The 23,345-nt window shown below is 38.7% G+C and overlaps 1 protein-coding gene across 1 annotated transcript in view; it reads right to left on the bottom strand.

Moving 5' to 3' along the window:
• LOC150084749 (uncharacterized) overlaps positions 1 to 23,345 on the bottom strand; it is a 60,847-nt gene that overhangs the window by 16,792 nt on the left and 20,710 nt on the right. Inside the window, exons 2-3 of the mRNA XM_090376345.1 lie at positions 13,767 to 13,880; positions 8,218 to 8,339 (exon numbers count right to left, since the gene is read on the bottom strand). Coding sequence (XP_090232471.1) covers positions 8,218 to 8,339; positions 13,767 to 13,862 — 218 coding nt within the window. The 5' untranslated portion in view covers positions 13,863 to 13,880. The remainder of the gene's footprint in view (positions 1 to 8,217; positions 8,340 to 13,766; positions 13,881 to 23,345) is intronic.

Genomic DNA, 23,345 nt, shown 5'->3' on the forward strand with positions numbered 1-23,345 from the left:
CCTGCTAAACCTGTGTTTCGTAAGTGTTCCATGACTAAAAAAGTTTGGGAAACGCTGCTCTAATGGATAATAAGAACAAATAACAGTGGGCAGCATCAATTTCCTCCCTGAAATAATTTCAACAGATTCTCATAGGAAATATGTTCAAAAACTCAAAAATATGTGCTTAAAAAGTTCTCATCAACCCTCAGTTTTTAAATATCATAGGTTAATAACTTAATGACCAAAAACCAAGAGCTGTCATTAAAGCTTTATTTCCTATATTCCCATTTAGACTTTTTTTCTCGAACACTTCAGAATCAGTCTCCAATGAACACAGTGAAAATTTTTTCAAATGGAAAAAAGATACCAGGAAAAATGGAGTCTAAAGCCAAATATGTTGGCAGACTGCTGTTGGAATCTTGTACAGGGGATACCAAAAGACGATTATAAAAAGCAAAATACAACAAAATAAGTGCATTTTGTTTTCAGATAAACATTTTTGTAAATAGAATAAGTTTAATAGACCCATTCAATATTTAGTACTGTATGTAACATTTTCTTAAAATATATGAAATCTTTTTTATTAGAAACTTTTTGACTTTAATCCCTTCTCCCTTAAAATTGGTGGGTGTTACAGCAATATGGTTACCATATTCGGATGCAATGTCAAATCTACAAGAATCACCCTAAATTTTAACAGAGCGAAAAAAAAATTTTTTTTTTTTGCCAACCAGTAATAATAATCTTTAGAAACAGTAGTCTTGTTATCCAAATAAGTTATTTTGCAAATATGACTTCCAACACAGTTTTGGAGTAAGCAGAATCAAAGCAAAAACCAAACTCTACAGGATAATTACACATGGGTAGGTGCATAACAGCACATGTACACCAAAAAGGAATTTTTTATAGGTAAAAAAAAAAAAAAAGGTAAACTGTAACCATTATAAACCCACTGCAGGATGGAAGCCAGTGTGTGCTACTGCACTCCCGCTCCTGACCACTCGGCTACAGAGGCCTCATTTTACAGGTAGTCTTGGTCCTTGAGGTTGTCACAGACATTCTCTCGGATATGCCAGACAAGCTGTTCTTGCTACCTGGGAGTCTAAAACGCTGATGGAACTGATATTCGGGTGACACTCAAGCCAAAGTGGACCCAATTTCGGTGAAGTCCGGACGGTCTATGACAGCCAAATCCTCTGCTTGCACCTTCACGATGGTGGGACTGTTAGTAATCCTGGGTATAACCTTCATGCACAAGTATATGGTGGGTGACCACCCAGGTGTGAACCAACGTAAGCAGGGGTCGAGGTGTGGCACCCACACCACATGGAGGAACGCCGCCCCTCTATGTTACCAGGCAGTACTAGGTGGTAGATGACTCTCATCAACCGGTGAAATACCACCACTTTGCTTATTGGAGGCTTGAAGTGGTGGAACCCATGTTTAGTCTCTAGAGCTAAGTTCCGGCCAACCCTTCCCTATCTCTTCCATCATGCAGTATGAGTGATGATTTTTGAGGTTATGATGAATGTTGTGGCGAGATCCAATATTCCTTACATTTCGAGGGTACAGCTCTAAAACGGTGTTCGCAGGCCGGCCGCTAGTTAGTACACCGGACTGAACCTATTGGTAACTCTCTAGGAAGCTTCCGGATCAGCTAGTGTATAATCTTGCTACCTCTACTCTGCCAGATAGTGACTGGAGGGAGCCCGAGTAGTGTGTATGCAGGGAGCACTGTCGAGGCCACGTTATGTCAAGGATCTGGGTATATTCTTACCACATGTACGCCATATCCAAATATTTCATTACTTCATACAGCATGTCCCACCCACTTTTTCTTACTATTGAATACACCATGAATTGTCAAAATAATAGAGCAAGCTTATCTGCGAAAAGATCTAAACATCCCAAGGACTTCCTAATTCATTTCACAAATATACGTGGTCTCAATTCTAATCTCAACGATGTCCATTTCCACTTGCAGTCTTCCAAACCCCATGTACTTTTTCTGACTGAATCTCAGTTATCAGTTGATTCAACTACTGCTCATCTCAGATGTCCAAATTATTTGCTGTATGATTCCTTTCGCCTCAAAGGTGGTACTTGTGCATATGTCCGTTCTGATATTCCCTGTCAGAGACTTGGCAATTTGGAATCTCCTCTCTTTGATCTTCTCTGGCTTAAAATCTCTCTACCTCATTGTGTAAAATTCATCTGTTGTCTCTACCGTTCTCCCAACTCCACTAATCACTTGGAGCTCTTTGACTTCCTCTCTTTGCAACTTGACTTTCTCCAGTCCAACTTTCCTAACAGTGAGGTAATTTTCCTTGGTGATTTTAACGTTCACAACTCCAGCTGGCTTCCGTTTTCTAGTCACACCGACTGAGCAGGTCGAGATGCTGAGGCTTTTGCAATTACTAATGACCTAGCACAGATTGTTCATTTACCTACAAGAATACCGGACAATCCCAATCATACAGCCAATACGCTTGATCTTTTTCTCACAAACAACCCTTCTAAGTACAAGGTTGAAGTGAGAGGTCCTTTAGGCACTTCAGATCACAACTTGGTGATTGCCTCTTCTCCAATGGAACCTTTATCTCATGGCTATTCCCAACCTCGTATTGTTTGGCATTACAAGAATGCAAAATGGGATGACCTGCGAGACTTCTTTTCCTTGGTCTGATTACTGTTTCAAAACTTCTGATGTCAACGTTTGCTCAGATCGTGTCAGTGAAATTATTCTTGCAGGAATGGAATCCTTTATCCCACACTCCACTTTAAAATCTCGTCTTTTATCTAAACCTTGGTTTTCCAATAAATGTGCTAAGGCTGTCCAAGAGAAGAACGTTGCATATCGTAGTTGGCTTGTTTCTAATTCTTCAGTTTCATTTTCTGCGTACACCAAAGCTCGCAACAATTGTAAAGCAGTTATTAAACAGTCGAAACTAGAGTTTGAACAGGCTAAGAGTAGAAAACTTGCTTCTTGCCCTAATGGTAGCCGAGCATTCTGGTCTCTTGCCAAAGCTATTGGCCGCAACTTTTGCCCATCTCTGCTCCCACCTCTGTCCAAACCAGATGGTTCTGTTGTCACTTCAGCCAAGGATAAAGCTGACCTGCTAGCATCCCATTTTTCTTCCAACTCATGTATTAATGATCTTGGTAAAACACCTCCCACCATTCCTAACACGCTCCATTCAATGCCTCCTGTGGTCTTCCGTCAAAAGGATATCAGAAGGATTTTGATGAATCTTGATGCTAAGAAAGCTCCAGGTCCTGATGGTATTTCTCCTCTTGTTCTCAAAAGCTGTGCTCCTGAACTTACTCCTATTCTTTGCCGCCTTTTTTCACTTTCTTATTCCAAAGGTGTTTTTCCTTCTGCTTGGAAATTTGCTCATATCCAGCCAGTTCCTAAAAAGGGTGACAAATCCCGCCCATCCAATTATCGTCCCATTGCAATTACTTCTACTCTTTCTAAAGTAATGGAGAAATCAATTAACCGCCAACTCTTAAACTACCTAGAAACCTTCCGTCTGATCAACGATCGCCAGTATGGATTCCGTCAGTGTCGATCCACTGGTGATATTCTGGCTTATGTTACCCATTTATGGACTAATTCAATGGAAAGGTTCGGTGAAACACAAGTAGTTGCTCTAGACATCTCAAAGGCTTTTGATCGTGTTTGGCATAAAGGTCTTCTAAACAAGCTTCCATCTTATGGTTTGCCAACTGTTTTTAGTAATTGGTTATCCAGTTTTCTCTCTGATCGCTCACTGAGGGTGATGGTAGATGGCTCTCTGTCTTCTAACTTCTCCACTAATGCCGGTGTCCCCCAAGGTTCAGTTCTTTCCCCCACTCTTTTCCTCTTGTATATCAATGACCTTCTTCCATTGACTGGAAATCCTATCCATAGTTTTGCCGATGATAGCACATTGCATTCAACTTTCCATTTTGAGAAACCTTGTCCAGCTCAATCAGCTTCAAGTTCTCGAAAATCTGCTGCCAATTCCTTAAATGCCGATCTTCAGGTAATTCTCCAGTGGGGCAAAGACAACTTAGTTGATTTCAACCCTTCTAAAATTCAATCTTGTCTTATATCTCGCAAAAAGGATTCTTCTGCTCCTATGCTTATCTTTAGTGGCACTCCGATTTCTAGGCAAAATGATATATCTCTTTTGGGGATTACCCTGACTTCTAATCTCTCTTGGCACAAGCACATTACAAATATTGCTTCCTCTGCATCTAAAAAACTTGGTTTTCTCTTTCGCTCTCGGCGTTACTTTTCTCCCAAACAGCTGCTCACTCTGTATAAATCGCAAATCCGCCCTGCCATGGAATATTGTTCTCACATCTGGGGTGGTGCCCCCAAAACCTCTCTCAGGCTTCTTGATTCCATTCAGAAGAGGGCAGTTAGGTTAATTAATGATTCATCTCTAACAGAGTCTCTCCACTCGCTGTCTCATAGATGCACTGTTTCTGCTGCATGCCTCTTCTACAGATACTTCCATGGGCACTGTTCTTCTGAATTGGCTTCTATAATTCCCGCTCTCTCTTTCAAAACAGTCCGAACACGTGCCGCCACCAGCCAACATCCATTTACTGTCCAGCTTCAAACCCACAGAACCAACTTTTCATCTTCCTCATTTATTCATTCAACTGCCGTTTTCTGGAACAACCTTCCTTCATACGTATTTCCTGAAAATTACAATCTACAGAAGTTCAAGTCCAATATCAACAAATATCTTCTTTCGTCTTCTCAACCTCCAACCCAAGCACGGTACTAAGTACTATAGGTTATAATGCCTCTCGTGTTTGGGGTTCTCATAAAAAAAAAAAAAAAAAAAAAAAAACAATTAGAAAGTAATAACTGATACTGATCAAAACTGAAAAGATTACTGGGCACATTAAAATTCATACTTTTAAGAATTTCAGTGGAACCCTACTTTATGATATTAATCCATTCCAGAGATACCATCGTATCATGAAAATATCATAATGTGAACCCAATAACACATTAAGTAGGCACAGGTTAAAATGACCACTGGTTAGTAGAATCAGCCGCTTTATAGAATCAAATTTCAAAAAACCAATTCAAATCATTAAAATGCACTATGCTTTCATCATTATCATATGTTTGGTTATATATCGGTGTGCAAAATTAAAGGACCAGTCAGGTTTTCACCTGTAGCTTCTCATAGGAGTGGTCTGGATATGGGAAAAGAATACCAAAGGAACCTCGTGAGGTACAGAAATGATGAAGGAAACAACACCGACACAACAACAGAAACAAAATGGTACAGAGGGACTTTATTCAAAAATGGCAACATAGCACTGGCTGCCATGATACAGATGCATCACTGCCAAAGACGGAACAAAGGGAAGAGGTGGTCCTAAGTAGGAGATATGGCAACCCTCTAACAACGATACAAGCTTTGCATCGCCTGTCCATGTTTAACAATGTTGTTGATAAGTTCTTGTGGTAACATGTCCATTCCTCTGTCAGTGCCATCTTCAGCTAGTGAACATTTTCTGATGGGTGTGCCACTAGGCATCTCCCCAGAGCGTCCCATATGTGTTTGATGGGATTTAGATCGGAGAAAACGGGCAGGCCAATCCATATGAACAATGTCCTCACTTTCCAAAAGCATATCATAGCTGCAGTGCGATGGGGTATGGCATTATCATCCATAAACACGAACTCGGGGCCAATGGCACCTCGGAACAGATGCACATGGGGAAGGATTACTTCAGTACAGTAGCATGCACCGGTTCGTTACAGTACCGCCTTCCAGTATCTGGAGTTGTGTATATCCATCCAAGATAACGCCTCCCAGACAAGAATACCTCGACCACCACATCGATCCCTTTCAGTGATGTTTGCGGGGTGATACTGCGTGTCAACCTCTCACCAGATTAGCTGACGTCCAGAATTGCTGCTGAGACTGAATCTACTCTAATCAGTAAAGAGTACCCTACGAAGATTTTGTGGTTGTAACCTTTAGAAATAGTGTTGGTCCTTAAGTTTTGCACACCAGTGTAAGAATAAATTTTGAATGCCTTTGTGATATTTTTCTGAAGCACATTTCTGGAGGTCACTACCATAAAACAATATGCAGTTTCCAGTTTATTTGGCTTTTCTGTTAGTGCAATCTATTATAGGTACAGTATAGTATTAACAGGTAGTCAACATGATCTTATTGCATTGCGATAATACCGATAGCTGGAATTCTGTGAGTTTTTACATTATTATGGTGAAATGCATTTCCCCCTTCCATGAAATCTTCAATAATCATATAAAAAACATAGATAAATTTTCATTAGCTTCTCTTCATTCCTATTTTTTAAGCTTATCTCACTTACATGTATCGTGTTCTTTGTTATTGATTGCTTATCTTTTTTACTGTTTTAAATTTTACAACCCAGAAAAAAAAAAAAGTCAGTGAACAGAAATAACAATTAGTTAATGTGTACATATTACAGTTTTAATTAAGCTATGTACGTAAGCGTAAATTTATTTTTATTTTGCTAACCTGTGGAAAATATTCTTCTGATTTTCAGGTATCATTTAATTTTGTTAATTGATAAGGTAATAAAGTATAAATTTGTGCTTAATATAATATTCCTCCTATTTTTGCTTATTAGAATCGCCATTTAATAGAATTAAAATTCAATTCGCAAATGCGATCACAATGACTGGCACTTACTACATATCATATAGTGAATGGTATTTTATGGAGAGTCCATCGTAAAGTGAACCATCGTAAAGCGGGAGGTCCACTGTATCCAAAGTTAGGGGTGATGAAGTTAGCAACATGTACAGTGCACCTACTGTACAGTTAAATACCATCCAGCCGCAACACACACACACACAGTGGTTTCACAGTTGCCACTCATTTAGAAAGATCTGAACTCAAATCCTGTAAATGATTGGAAGACCATCTAAAAGTTCAGGCAATGTTTATTAGCCAATCTGACAGAAGCAACGGATTTGCCTCGTGAGATATTCCCAGGTTTATCATCCCAGCAAACCAGCTTACGAATAAAAGCTCAAATAGACTGACGAATCTTTGAGCTTATAGTGGTCTGCTCAATTGTGTAATAAATTAAAATACAATAAAACTTACCGTGCATCCAGCTAATTTAAAATTTTCTGTGAAAAATTAATGTACTAAAAATGCCATTTTGACGATAACAGATCAAACAAAGTGTTATGTGGTGTGTTATTAGTTTCTGTAATAAATTTTCAATATATAAAAAATATCTGTCAACTTCGAAATAGGACAATGCAATCTTTATGTTCATTCTCAACCCTTTGAACAGGTATGTGAGGTAAAAAAAAATTTACTTTTTTTCCCCTTTTTTTGCATATTCAGGTGAGCAAACTTTCTCTCTGAGCCTGTTGAGACCCTGACTATGTTCCAAGAACATTTTGAAATTTGCACTGACAGCAACAAAACCTGTTTATCTAAAACAATGTTGGAAAAAAATCAATTAAAAGTAGTGCTGACAGCGCCGCAGTAAACTCTGTAGAACCTGGAATTTTTAAAAATCTAGTGCATTTTACAAAAAAAAATCAACGTTTTACAATTCAGAAGCAATCTGGCACTCATATCAATAATTACATTTGTCTTTTAAGAATTCACGCAAAGGGTGACATTTCTTCATAACATGTTTGTAGGGCTGTCTTGTTCTTTCATCAGTTTTTTGAAGCAAGAGATAATGCAATGGTCTTAATTCTTACAGAAGAACAAACTTGGCACCTCTACAATGAGTTGCCCTGTATTGCACTACCTTCAAACATATGACCTCACAAAAATGTTAACTGGCCATCTGTTTAAAAGATGAGATGCTGCCATGACAACCTATTTCAGAACTAACTAGTCCCTCATCAGATAGCAGGAAGTGTATCTGGGAATAAAATTCAGACGACACAATGGTAAAGAGGTTGATTTTGTACACTACATGGGTTACCATGTAGTATACAAAATCAGAGCTTTAATGCTATCCATTTTGTCCGATTGTTGTCACTACCACCTGCTACCTGATAAAAGACTGTCATAGCAGCAGTGGTGTATTTGATTTCTTATTATCTGTAACATATACTGATCATAGAAAGAAAGCTGAAACAACTTTCATATTTTATATATTTTTCACCATACAAGAGGCTATTTCTGAATATATACAGAATTAAAATTAACACTAGCTTAACTAATTTATATAAATATCTTTACATACCCCATAATTCCTCTCACCATGGCAATAGGAAAGTTATATTGATAACCATCTGCATAACCAAGATTAAACCCATCTTGCAAGTTTTTCTGCTTCCCTTCAGCGAGACCATCCCTGTATCCATCCTAGAACAAATTAACTCTTTATTCAAACTGTTTAACTGTTTGCATAAAATGGCAAAGTGTATTGAACATAGTAAATACACAGTCTACTAACATTATAAAATTATATTTCTGTTTGTTTTGATTTCCATAACTCCTGGGTAGCACTACATGGATCAGAAGCAGAGTGGGAAAAAATTTTTTTTTCAGGGGCATATCTCCATAAAGAGGGGACATGGTAAAAATAGTAATTAAGATTTCTTTTAATGACAGAAATTGAAATGGGGGGGGGGGGGTGTTCTAGGTGATGTTCAGACATAGGCACACAGGATAACTTAGCACCCAGGGTCCCTAGCCAGTCTGCACCTGACATGAATTATACCATGGAAATTTTTTCATATTCTATCTTTGGAAAAACCTTTACACAATCTGTTTTGTAGGGGCCAGACGTGTTCAAAGCCGCTAAGTGGATTTTTCTTATTTATTGATTTCAAATTATTGTTTTTCTAAAACTTTTGATTTAAATTTAGCAGTATAGCATTATTTTGAGATTTTCTGATTAATTTGGTGTATTTATTTTTTACTCGGCCTTGCAATTGCATAAAAGTATTGGTAAGAGTATACACGTGTTACAAGTAGCAACTCCGCTGAACGAGAAGTTTTTTTTTTTAGCCATATTTAGCCGCTTATTGAATATTTTTTACATCAAATTATTTTTTGTAAGTAGCTTATAGACCTAGTAAAGATCGTTAGTTTATTCTGAATTGAGACAGCGAGATTTGAAAGTTAATTAATACTTAAGTGTCCATAGATTACCGTTCGTAACTTCCGCCTTTGTCTTTGTCATATGATCATCATATATCGAGAACCTAGATAGCGTTAGTATAGTATAGGTTATAATATTTTCAGTGATCAGTAAAATCTATTAAATTTCTTGAACTTCGTTGGCATTTAAATTGTACTTTTAATTAAATACATATACCGACTTAGATTACAAACGTAACATAATTAATTAATACATAACTGATATGGAAGTTATATAAAGGGAACTCGGAGATAATTAATACTTGACACTAAAAAATATATATCCCGTTATAACTGTGTTGGGAGATAATTTAGGGTTATAAATTGAAATTGAAATTTTATTTAAATTAAAAGAAACATGACTCAGACCAGAGCAGCAAAACAAAGGGCGCAAGCTAATGGAAGTGCTGTGGCTCAGAGGAGAACTGAGGGGAGCAGTTGCCTTCTGAATCACAGCCTTCTAAAATGCACAGCTTGCATGATGTTTGTGGAGCATTCAGGTACGGGACATGATATTGCCATGGGGGATGTCTTTGTGTGTGCGCGATGCAAAAAGTGTATCGAAATCAGGCAACAACTCAACATTCTTATGGGCCTATATGAGAGCTTGAAGGACAGGGTGGATTCCCGCGAAGGAACTAAATTGAGGGGCCCATCAAGCTCTCAGCTGCCCACATCAACACCAGAGCTTGCAATTGGTCGTCGCGCAACACAGCGGCAACCCCCAAGGCAGAATGCGCTGGTCCCAAAGGAACTAGTAGTTGTTGGTGACTCTATTGTTAGGGAAATGGGGAACATGCTTTGTAAAAAGGATAGGTGGAACAGGACCAGGGTATGTCTGCCAGGGGCAAAGGTTGGTGACGTTGTAGAGCAGATATCATCTTTTAAGGGCACAAAATGTGATATAGTTGTACACGTTGGCACTAATGATATCAAGAGTAGGAGACCGGCAGAATTGCGTAACAAGTACAGGTCACTGTTGAAAAAAAGCCGTGAAATAGGGTTGAATTTGAAAGTGTCTGCAATTCTGCCCAGACACGATAGGAGGGAGTATATGATGAGAGCCTTGTCGATCAATTCGGCCCTGGAAAGATTGTGCAAGGCTCAAGGGGTAGAATTTTTTTCAGCCTCGACTGTACCTGTTAACAGGAGAGATTGCTTCTATAGGGATGGGATACACTTAAATAGAAAGGGTGCGAGAATATTTGCTGATGCTATCGAGGCAGTGTTAGGTGGGTCGGAAAACTGCTAGCTTGGAGGGAGACAAAGACGAATAGATTAACGGTAGCCACTGGCAGAGGTGAAAGAGATTCTTGCACTGCTTCTATTGGAATGAGCAGAAGCCTGAAAAACAAGATGCAGGATATTTCAGAGACTGCCGGGAGTCTTTGCGGTACAAGTGAACACATGGGTTGTGTTAGGGTAGCTAAGAATAGAAATAGGTGCATGTATACTTGTGTGTACACCAATGCTAGGAGTTTAGTAAATAAATTTGAGGTATTGCTCAAAATATCAAAGGCAGATATTGTTGGGATATCAGAAACGTGGTGTCACACAGATATAAGGATTGCAGAACTGGAATTTGGGGAGTACAATGTCTACAGAAAGGATATACTGGATAGGAAGGGAGGAGGGGTTATGCTATTAGTTAAGAAATACATAAAATCCAAGGAAGTGAAGCCAGTGGACATCGCTGGACAGTGCAGTGTTGAGTCAGTTTGGTGTGACATAAGCATTGGGAGATCAAAATTGAGAGTAGGAGTGTGTTATAGGCCTAATGACTCTGATGAGTATATAATAAAAAACTGAACAGGGAAATAGAGTGAGCGAGTAAATCAGAGAGTCTTATAATGGGGAATTTTAATTTTCCGGATATTGACTGGAATTTGTGGGTTGGTCACTCACACACTAGCAAGGCTTTTGTGGATTAATTGGATGACTGTTTTCTACATCAGCATGTTCGGGAGGCAACTAGAGGGAAGAATATTCTTGATTTGATTATCAGCAGTGATTCTTCATGCATTAAGAATCAGCAGATAAATGAACCACTAGGTGGCAGTGATCACAGTGTGCTGAAGTGGGATTTACTCAAAGAGTTAAGTACCATTCACACACTAGCAAGTCTTTTGTGGATTTATTGGATAATTGTTTTCTACATCAGCATGTTCGGAAGGCAACTGGAGGGAGTAATACTCTTGATCTGATTATTCAGTTGCTACACGCACGTAGCTTTGTTTATGTGTATCAAGCGTGCCTCCTCGTTTTGTAATTTTGCTTTATTCCCTAAAAATGAGTAAAATACTTAAAATGTGTGAAAAGGAAGCATCCTGGTGAAGACACTACAGATTCAGAGAGAAAAAGAAAAGCAATATCGATAAACAGAGGCGGACTGGATCAAAAATTCTTACCCGGGAAAATTTATAGTGGCCTCATACTAGCGTTTATGGCCAAAATCACACCGGCCCACCGGGGTTTCCCCGGTAAGGCTTATGGCCAGTCCGCCTCTGTCGATAGAGAAAAAATATGAAATTGTGAAACGCTTTGAGCGAAATGAAAGACCATGTGATATTACACGTGCTACAGACCTAAATGAGGCAACGCCGAGTTACAAAGAATGCAGAGAAAATAAAAACAACTTCCATAGCAGGAAAAACTCAAAGTGTAATTAAAACCCATTAGATTAAGACAGAAAGAATTGGAAGAGATGGAACGGCTGTCATCTGTTTGGATAGAAAATCAAACAAAAAACAAGTTTGCTTAAGATAGAAGCAAAAGCATTAGCAATATTTTATTACGTAATAGTCGTAATAAAATACGTAAGTATTTTATTACGATTATTTATTGTGTTTGGTAATGTTTTGGTTACAAATGTGTGTTCAATCTTGGGTGGTCGGCACCTAACCCTATTTTTCCCATAGGGCCTGTTGTTCATATTGCACGACTTTGCATTGCACGAGGGTTTCTAGGAACACAACTATCATGCTATACGAGGACTGACTGTACTACATTTGGGAAGCAGTAACCCCAGAGTAATGTATCAACTCTGAAATACTACACTGACAGTAGTAGAGAATGAAAAGGACCTGGGGGTAACTGTACAGGCAGATATGAAGATTTCTGAGCAGTGGAGACGGTCTGCAAGAGTGGCTTGTGGTGTCTTGTCAATGATATACAGGAATTTTTCTAGCAGGGATAAGGAGGTGATTATCCCCCTGTATAAGGCAATGGTCAGGCCACACCTTGAGTACTGTATACAGGTCTAGAGGCCTCATTTTAAGAAGGATGTAGAGCTGTTGGAAATTAATTTTCCAACAGCTTTAATTTTTGTGAAGGGTTGTAGTCACCTTTAGGAAAGCAAAACCCTTCCCTTTAGCCTTTATGGTATTTACATCTTTAAATAATTTCCACATCAATACACTGTGATCACTGTCGCCCAGTGGTTCCTTTATCTGCAGATTCTTAATGCATGAAAAATCACTACTGATAATCAAATCAAGAGTATTATTCCCTCTGGTTGCCTCTCAAGTACAGAGAAGGGCAACAAGATTGGTGAATAGAACAAAGGGTTGCTCTTATGAAGAAAAGCTTAAGTTTTGCAGATTACAGTGTCTGGAGACTAGGCACCTGCGAGGTGTATAAAGCCTTGAATGGTTTGATCATGCTCAATGCTGATGGGATTCTTCCTCTTGCTCAGAATAATCACCTGAGAGGTCATAAATTCAAATTGAGGAAAGACAGTTGTACGATAGATGTACGAAAGTTTGCCTTTAGCCAGCAGGCAGTTGATTGATGGAACAGACTTCCATCTTTTGTTGTGGAAGTTGATAGCCTAAATAAATTTAAGGCTGAGCTGGACAGGTATTTGGAACGAACGGAGGGGTGAAATGGGAGTGGGTGTTTTTTTTTTGGCTGATGCTGCATAAGCTTGCTTTCTTGCATCGTATGCCTCTACTAATGGTAATGCTAATATAGCTCTTTTACATTCTCATAAGTAGTATGTTTCACTTGCACAGCTTTGGAGAATAGTATTCTGTCTCAATGATTTCCAGAAAGTGCAGCAGGCTGATGGTACATTACAAGGTTAAAATATTGTTTGAAAAATTCTGCAAACTGGATTGTCTTATCCCAAACTCACTAAATAAATGGTTTCATAGCTGTAATAGCTTGGTAATATAAATTGTTCATTATCTAAACAGGCAAGGGAATATTAATAAAACAAATCTGAAAAATAGTATTAGTATTAGCAATGACCACATGTTGCAAGGAAGTCTAGGGTTTATGCTGCTTCAGCCAAAAAATAAAAAAATAAAAATAAAATAAAATAACAATAAGAAGAAAATTAAAAAAAAAATAAATAATTAATAAGAGAAAAGAAAATGACAACCTATGCATTTCCCTCCTCCCATAGGTAATCATCCAGATGACCCCTGAATTTTCCCAAACTGTCAGCCTCTACCACCCGTGTAGGTAACCTATTCCAGTAATTTATAACTAACTGGCTAAGATAAAACTTCCTGCAATCCAGTCTAAACATCTTCCCCCAGTAACTTGAAATTATGGTCCCTAGTTCTAGAATCATTTATAAGCATAGTACTTGCTATGCTATTTCTTGGAAAATACAAATGTTTTTTTTTCTCTAATACATACCTTTAGTCTTGCTTCTTTTAATTTATTCCATGAAAGCTCATCCAAGTGACTCAAATCAGCTTCCTGATCAAAAATATCTTCAAGGTCAGCACTCATTTCTTACTGAAATATAACCTACAAAAAATAAAATAAATTCAGTATTAAGAAAAAAGAAGAATTATTGCTTGCAAACATTTTCAGCCATTTGCATTAATTTTTTAACCAAATATTTAGTCTCGCACCCCAATTAATCAAATGTCAAAAGTTTTAGTAAAGAAATGGGATCATATTTCATGCAGATGTTAAAAAAATCTAATAATAAATGCTTCTCTATCTTGTATATTTAACTCACTATCTTGAAGTCACTTTGTTCCCTCCAGCAACAGACTTCAGTTTACGTTTACTTTAAATATGGCAATCACTAACCACAATCCCAACTTAAAATTACTAATACTGTTTTTCAATGAATAACATTACCAAAATAGGCAAATTTGTTTTTCATTATAGGCACCACTGCAATCAGTTCTGGGGATATTGGCTCCTCATCAGATAGCAAGCAGCCTTAATTAGTACCCTTATATTGAATGAACAGTAAATAATAATAATAATATGGCATCTCCGTAGCCAGGTGGGCATGAGAAGCATGCGTAGCACACGCTTCTTAATTAGGCCAGGGTTCGAGCCTGTGACCACCAAGCACGGAGGATGTGGAAAGGTTAGGGAATGTCCACCACATATCCCAGGAGCAATATGGCCTTAGTTGCTAATGCTCCTAAAAACCAAATAACAACAACAATAGTTTTTTTTTTTTTTTTTTTTTGGTAGTTGTTGGCGCATAGGCTTCTGTGGCCATAATGCACCTCCCAAGGTTTTTGCAGTACTTTGATCCAAGCCCGAGGCGGGAATCAAACCCGCGACCTTTGGGTTGCCAGGCAGGTACTTTACCCACCCGGCTAGCCCGGTCGGCTACAGTAAATAATATATTGTTTAAACAAACAGCAAAGTGGGGTGCGGAATAAAAATTTCCTACTGAAAACAATAAGTTACCCGATATCTGATGAGAAGCCAATAACTCTGAAAGTAGTCACTGCAGTGCCTTTGAGTTTTAAATGAATAATGTATTCAAGCATACTATTCCTGAATGCAGCGATGTCAGACACAGGTCACTATTAACAATAGCATAAGACAATTCATTCTATAAATTGCCCTATTTACCTACAACTGTAAAATACTCATCAATTCAGAATGGATTTCAACTTTCACTCTCACTTTACTATGCATTTCTTTTTTGATTAAGACTGGCTTTAATTCAACTACTGTTCATTGGCCATACATATTTAAACTAGATGACAATAATAATTTTTCTATGTATACAAAAAAATCCTACTTCTACAACTGTAATGTGTTATTTGCATTATTACCAAGTGAGTAATAATAACTTAACTCTTATTAAAAACAAATCCACATTTTATTCATGTTTAGTTCTTCATATTTCTTTGATGAGCTCTGGTTTTTTCTTCCCCATTCACTATCTAGCAGCCACCTTGACAAGACTCTCCACTTGCTCAAAACACACACATTAGCTTATACTTAACCTTGCAGTGGTGGTGAGTCACCTATTAAAAAATAACAAAAATATTTTTGTTATTTTTTAATAGGCTTCCTCAAAAATAACATTCCCACACTAACCATTCATCAACAATTAAAAATCTGAAATTTTTTCTACTTTCCTAAATACAGTCACAATTTTTACTGCAACAGTTTCCGAAGTGATTTCTTTTACTCTTTGTACAGGAACTTCATATGAGAAACTGTCAGGTGACCTGCCACCATCATGTCAGGTATTTGGTTTTTTATTTGAAAATGGAATGCTACTGGACAAGGCCAATGCTCCGTTTGTTTATAGTTTCAAGTTGCATATTTTGATTCTCCCACTCATTCAATAAATATCTAGTCTTACCCTATTTGAAAGATTTATTATTGTTTTCACAGAGTAAAAATGAGAACATGAAACCTGATATTCAAGAGATATGCCACACTGTGGGAAGTGTGCCAAATTCAAAATAAATTAAATTTTGAAATAAACCTGAAAACAGAAATAACTTAACCTCAGGGGCTCATATCTGGTGAATATGGGCTTGGCAAACCCAGGCTCCGAGCTGGACATAAAATCATTCTTCTCTTTCTTGGTTATTGAGCAGCATTAAGCTTCAGGCTTCCTTGCACCATATGGCTAATAATAATAATAACTAATAGTATCGAATATACATAAATGTTCTTTGATTTTTTTTATTTATATACATAAGCTGAAATATATGCAATGTTTAAATTTTCTGGCACTTATTAGCATTAGTAGAGGCATACAATGCAAGAAAGCAAGCCTACGCAGCATCAGCCAAAAAAAAAAAACCACTCCCATTTTACCCCTAACCAGCTCGGCCTTAAATTTATTTAGGCTATCAACTTCCACAACAAAAGATGGGTCTGTTCCACCAATCAACCACCCGCTGGTTAAAGGCAAACATCCATTCTACAACTGTCTTTCCTCAATTTAAATCCATACCCCCTCAGGTTCTTAATCTGAGCAAGAGGAAGAATATCATCAGCATTCAAGCTTGCTCAACCCAATTCAAGGCCTTATATGCCTCAAGCAGATCACCTCGTAGGTGCCTACTCTCTGGGCGCTAATTTTCAGAACTTAAGCCTTTCTTGGTAAGAGCACCCCTTTGTTCCCCTCACTAATCTTGTTGCCCTTCTTTGTGCTCGTTCTAGCAAACTCTACATCCTTCCTGAAATGAGGCCTCCAGAGTACTCTAGGTGTGTTCTGACCATTGCCTTATACAACGGGATAATCACCACCCTGCCCCTGCTAGCAAAATTCCTATATATCATTGACAAGACTCCATGACCTGCCCTGGCACCTGTCTGCACTGCTCAACAAACTTCATATGTGACTGCACAATTATCGCCAAGTCTTTTTCACTTTCCACTTCTCTGAGTGTAATACCAGAGAGTTGGTACATTTCTCTTCGGTTATTGCTACCCATATGCAGTACTTTGCATTTTTCAGTGTTAAACTTCAGCTGCCACTTCTCAGCCCATCTGCCCAACTTATCTAGATGCAGTTGGAGTAGCATTCTGTCTTTACTGTCGCTAACAACCCTGCCAACCTTTGTATCATCTTCAAACTTGGACATTAATCCAGATATACCCTCATCAATACCACTGATGAATACAAAAAACAACAATGGGCCCAGCACCGAACCCTGGGGAACTCCACTAATAACATTTGTACATGAATAGCAGTATCCACTGATTACCACTCTCTGTCGTCTCCCACTCAACCATTCATTTATCCATTGTAGCAAATTACCCTTAATGCCTCTCCACTTTGTACAAAAGTCTTCCATGTGCAACAGTATCAAAAGCTTTCCTGAAAATCAAGTATACGATATTAAAATTATTTTTGACATTCAGTTCCTTTGTGGCCACATCATAGTTTTTTTTTTTTTGTCCTCGCCTTTTTCCCATTATATATGAGGTCAGCGTTTTTACTGTTTTGGCATGAAATCTTTTTACGGCTGGATGCGCTTCCTGACGCCAACCCTTTCCCTGACCTTTCCGCATCCTCCGTATTTGGTGGTCACGGGCTCAAACCCCGGTCTAATCAGAAAGCGTGTGCTACGCACTGCTGCTCCTGCCCACCTGGCTACGGAGGCACCTTGTGGCCACATCATAGTATCCAATCAAATTGGTCAGACAAGACCTCTCTTTAATAAACCCATGCTGTCTTGAACTATATAACTTGGGGAGGTACCCATAGACTGGAAATGTGCAAATGTGACCCCAATTCACAAAGGAGGATCAAAGGCTGACACAAGTAATTATAGACCTGTGAGCTTAACTTCTGTTCCAGGAAAATTAATGGAGGCACTGGTTAAAGAAGCACTGCAGGATCATTTAGACAAGACTTCAGTTATAGCTCAGACACAGCATGGTTTTGTTAAGGGGAAGTCTTGCCTGACCAACTTGATTGGATACTATGATGCAGTCACAAAAGAACTGGATGCAGGGAATAACTTTGATATTATATACTTGGATCTTAGAAAGGCTTTTGATACTGTTGCACATGGAAGACTGCTACACAAATTGGAGCAGTGTGACATTGGAGGCAAATTGCTGCTATGGATAAAGGGGTGGTTGAGGGGGAGAAGACAGAGAGTGGTAATCAATGGACACTGCTCATCATGGACTGATGTTATTAGTGGAGTCCCTCAGGGCTCAGTGTTGGGTCCATTATTGTTTTCTGTATTTATAAATGATATTGATGATGGTATATCGGGATTAATGTCCAAGTTTGCAGACGATACAAAGGTTGGCAGGGTTGTCAAGGACACTACTGACACTATGCTGCTGCAACAGGATCTGGAAAGGTTGAGCAGATGGGCTGAGAGGTGGCAAATGAAGTTTAACATTGATAAATGTAAAGTACTACACATGGGAAACAGCAACCCCAGAGCAACGTATCAACTCTGTGGTACAACACTGACAGTGGTAGAGAATGAAAGGGACTTGGGGGTGGTTGTGCAGGCAGATATGAAGTTCTCTGAGCAGTGCAGACGGGCTGCAAGAGTAGCTCATGGAGTATTGTCAATGATATACAGGAATTTTTCCAGCAGGGATAAGGAGGTGATTATTCCATTGTATAAGGCGATGGTCAGGCCACACCTAGAGTACTGTATACAGGTCTGGAGGCCTCATTTCAAGAAGGATGTAGAGCTGCTGGAACGAGTACACAGAAGGGCAACAAGATTAGTGAATGGAACAAAGGGGTGCTCTTACAAAGAAAGGCTTAAGTTTTGCAAATTACAGTGTCTGGAGACTAGGCACCAGCGAGGTGATCTGATAGAGGTGTATAAAGCCTTGAATGGTTTAAGCATGCTCAATGCTGATGGGATTCTTCCTCTAGCTCAGAATAATCACCTGAGAGGGCATAAATTCAAATTGAGGAAAGACAGATGTAGGATAGACGTGCGGAAATTTGCCTTTAGCCAGCGGGTGGTTGGTTGGTGGAACAGACTTCCATCCCTTGTGGTGGAGGTTGATAGCCTAAATAAGTTTAAGGCTCAGCTGGACAGGTATTTTGAACGAACAGAGGGGTGAAGTGGAAGTGGTGTTTTTTTTTTTTTTTTTTGGCTGATGCTGCATAAGCTTGCTTTCTTGCATCAAATGCCTCTAATAATGCTAATGCTAATGCTAATATTACTGCAGTCTTGTCTAGATGATCCTGCAAAGCTTCTTTAACCAGTGACTCCATTTTCCCTGGAACACAAGTTAAACTAACAGGTTTATAGTTACTTGTGTCACCTTTTGAACCCCCTTTGTGAATTGGTAATACATTTACACACCTCCAGTCCATGGGCGACTTCCCCCGAGTCCAAGGAAGCTTTCATAATTATGGCTAAGGGTTTGCTTACATCCTTTGTTGCCTCCTTTAATATAACTGGATAGATCCTGTCCACCCCAGGTGCCTTCCTTATGTTTAACTTCAACAATTTCTCCTCCACTTTGCTCCCAGTTATTACAAAATCACTTAGCTCCCTGTTAGAGTTTGATAAACTTCTGGCATTCCCCTCACTGAATAACTTCTCATGTGTGAATGTAGAGGCAAAATACTCATTCAGTTTATAAGCTACCTAAGCATGATCATCAATAGTCAACCCATCCATGCTAAGTGGTCCAATATGATTCATCCCTTTCCTTCTGGAGTTTACATAAGTAAAGAACTCCTTGCTGTTTTTCTTTGCATCCTTTGCCAAAGATTTCTCATAATCTGCCTTTGCCTGCCTCACCTTCTTTGTGACTTGATTACAGACTAGTTTATACCTGCCATAGGCTTTTGTGCCGCCTGATACTTTATATGCATCCCATACATTCTTCTTCTCTGCCACTAGCCTCATTAATTCATCTGACATCCATTTAGGCCTAAACCTTGAACAGTATTTCTTAGTTGGAATGAAAAGCCTAGTAGCCTCCAAAATTAAGTCTCTGAAGGCTTCCCATTTAGAATTCACTGTTGGTAACATCATCAGTTGATCCCACTGTACAGAATTTAAAAACTGTCTGAGACCTCTGTGGTCACCTTTACGAAAGCAAAATCCCTTCCCTTTAGCCTTGATGGTAGTTACATCTATAAATAATTCCCACATCAATACATTGTAATCACTGTCGCCCAGTGGTTCCTTTATCTGCAGATGCTTAATGCATGACGAATCACTACTGATAATCAGATCAAGAGTATTATTCCCTCTGGTTGCCTCTCGAACATGTTGCTGTAGAAAACAGTCATTCAATAAATCCACAAAAGCCTTGCTAGTGTGTGAGTGACCAATCCACAAATTCCAGTCAATATCCGGGAAATTAAAATCTCCCATTATAAGACTCTCTGATTTGCTGGCCCACTCTATTTCCTTGTACAGTTTCTTATTATATTGATCAGAGTCATTATGCCTATAACACACTTCTACTCTCAATTTTGATCTCCCAATGCTTATGTCACACAAAACTGACTCAGCATTTTCTTCCTTCTCTTAACTCCTCCACATCTGAAGTTTGTTGTGTTATTGTTTGTTATTTGGTTTTTAAGAGCATTAGCAACTAAGGCCATATTGCTACGGCATATGCGGTGGTCATTCCCTGACCTTTCCGCATCCTCCGTATTTGGTGGTGATGGGCTCGAACCCCGGTCTAATCAAGAAGCATGTGCTACGCACTGCTGCTCCTTTCCACTTGGCTACGGAGGTGGCACATCTGAAGTAGCTCTGCAACCTTTACAATCTTATATGTAACCTCTTCGTATGATTTGTATTTTTCAAATCCTTTGAAACCTTTTACGTGCCATGGGCATATTTTCTTCCATGTGCCATTTAAACAACTTTTAGTAATTTCCGGCTAGGCCTTATTAATGTTTAAGGTGGTGTGGTAAATATTGTAAGATTTCCAAAAGTCTCTTAACATAAAATTTTTCTCATCGTCTACTGCAGACAGTGCCTGAGCAAATTTTGTGCGTAAATAGTATGTTTTTAAATTCGAAATAACGCCCTGATTTGGGCTTACAATACCAGTCAAAATCTTAATACCGGTATTTATGAAATTTATGAAACAGGGATACCGGTATTAATACTGGTATTCCAAAAACAAACATTTTTCTCAATAAATTTTGATGACAATTGGGCTCAATAAAGTAAAAAAAAAAACAAGTACTGTAATTACTTGAATTATTCATGTTTTAAATAAACTTTTATTGCAATAGTAAATATTCTGAAAAAAAGCATTAAAATATAGTTATTCTAAAAACAAAAATACATATTGTTACTGCAAAGTTTAGTCATGTTTAAGCATTCGCAACATCTCTCCGAATAAAGTGAGCTCTTAAGAAACATAAGTAATCAACAGTATGAACGTTTAAAATGGATCTAATTTTGGTACATATTTGATTAGTGGCAGAAAACGCCCTTTCAGTTTCTATTCTGGTACTATTGTACTGAGATAATTGTAGACGATCTCGGTCCATATTTTATAGGCTTTGAACTTTTTTAGCAAAAATAGTTAAAAGTATTTCATTAATTTCCAACTCAAGTTCATCTTTTAAAATCTCATTGGAGTCAGGCAATTTCTTATTCTGGAAATAATTTGCGGAACACTGATGTACTGTTCCATGTTGGTCTTCCATGGTTGAATTATGTTCATTTTCTGAAGGAGAAAGACGTTTTATTAAGCGAAGTATAATTTTCATTATAGTATCTTTACTGAGTCTGGCAGAAAGCAACGAGTGCAGTTAAGGAATTCTTCATATATAAATGCAAAGAACAGAAGGACAAATCAGACTGGACCCTTATGTAATGAATGTGGGACAGTATTAGATAACATAGCTGAAGTTGCAGATGAACTCAACAGTTACTTTGTATTGATATTTACATAAAAAACCCTTGTGTCAATGAGATATTATGAAAGTCAAGTTGAAAAAAATGTAATTAATGATGTTGAAATTTCAAATGATTATTTAATGAGAACCTTTGCACCTACAGGCGAGTAAGGCTCCTGTGGTTGATGGCATATACCCTATAATCTTAAAGGAGGCGGCAAGTGAGTGCATTGAACCATTAAGGCTAGTTATGAGAGCATCACTGGACAGGAGAGATTCCATTGGATTGGTGTAAACTGGAACATAAAGGCGGTTCTAGGAGTGTAACGAGAAATTACTGACCGGCCAGTCTAACTTCAGTAGTAGGAAAAATCATGGAGGTCCTTGAGGTTGTCACAGACATTCTCTTAGATATGCCAGACAAGCTGTACTTGGTACCTGGGAGTCTAAAACGGTGTTGGAACTGATATTCGGGTGACATTCAAAACAAGTGGACCCAATTTCAGTGAAGTCCGGATGGTCTGTGACAGCCAAATCCTCTGCTTGCACCTTCACGATGGTGGGACTGTTAGTAATCCTGAGTATAACCTCCATGCACAAGTACATGATGGGTGACCACCCAGGTGCGAACCAATGTAAGTAGGGGTCGAGGTGTGGCATCCACACCACATGGAGGAATGCCACCCCTCTATGTTACCAGTTCCACCAATTTGCTTATTGGAGGCTTGAAGTGGTGGAACCCATGTTTAGTCTATAGAGCCAAGTTCCGGTCAACCCTTCCCTATCTCTTTCATCATGCAGTATGATTGATGACTTTTGAGGTTATGATGAACATCGTGGCAAGATCCAATATTCCTTACATTTCGAGGGTACAGCTCTAAAACGGTGTTCACAGGCCAGCCGCTAGTTAGTACACTAGACCGAACCTATTGGTAACTCTCTAGGAGGCTTCCAGATCAGCTAGTGTATAATCTTGCTACCTCTACTCTGCCAGATAGTAACTGGACGTAGTCCGAGTAATGTGTATGCAGATGGTGGGCACTGTCAAGGCCACGTTATGTCAAGGATCTGGGTATATTCTTACCATGTGTCTCCATAAATTTCATTACTTCATACAGCATGTCCTCACCCCCACTTTTTCTTACTATTGAATACACCACGAATTGTCAAACTAATAGAGCAAGCTTATCCACGAAAAGATCTAAACCTCCCAAACACTTCCTAATTCATTTCACAAATACATGTGGTCTCAATTCCAATCTCAACAATGTCCATTTCCGCTTGCAGTCTACCAAACCCCATGTACTTTTTCTGACAGAATCTCAGTAGTAGTAGTGAAATGTGATGCAAGAAAGCAAGTGTATGAGCTTATGAAGCATCGGCCAAAAAAAAAAAAAAATCACACCATTCCCTCCAAATGCCTGTCCAGTTCCTCTTTAAATTTATTTAACCTATCACAACAAACTTCCATGACAGATGGAAGTTTGTTCCAGCAATTAACCACCTGTTGGTTAAAGGCAATTTTCCGCACATCTATTCTACACCTGTCTTTTCTTCATTTTAATTTATGGCCCCTTAGATTTGTAATCTGAACAAGTGGAAGGATCCCATCAGAATTCAGCGTGCTCAACCCATTCAAGGCCTTATACACCTCAATCAGATCACTGCGCAGGTGC

This window comes from Mastigoproctus giganteus, chromosome 6 (assembly GCF_048544385.1).
Source record: "Mastigoproctus giganteus isolate SK-2022 chromosome 6, ASM4854438v1, whole genome shotgun sequence".
Classification (NCBI taxonomy): domain Eukaryota; kingdom Metazoa; phylum Arthropoda; class Arachnida; order Uropygi; family Thelyphonidae; genus Mastigoproctus; species Mastigoproctus giganteus.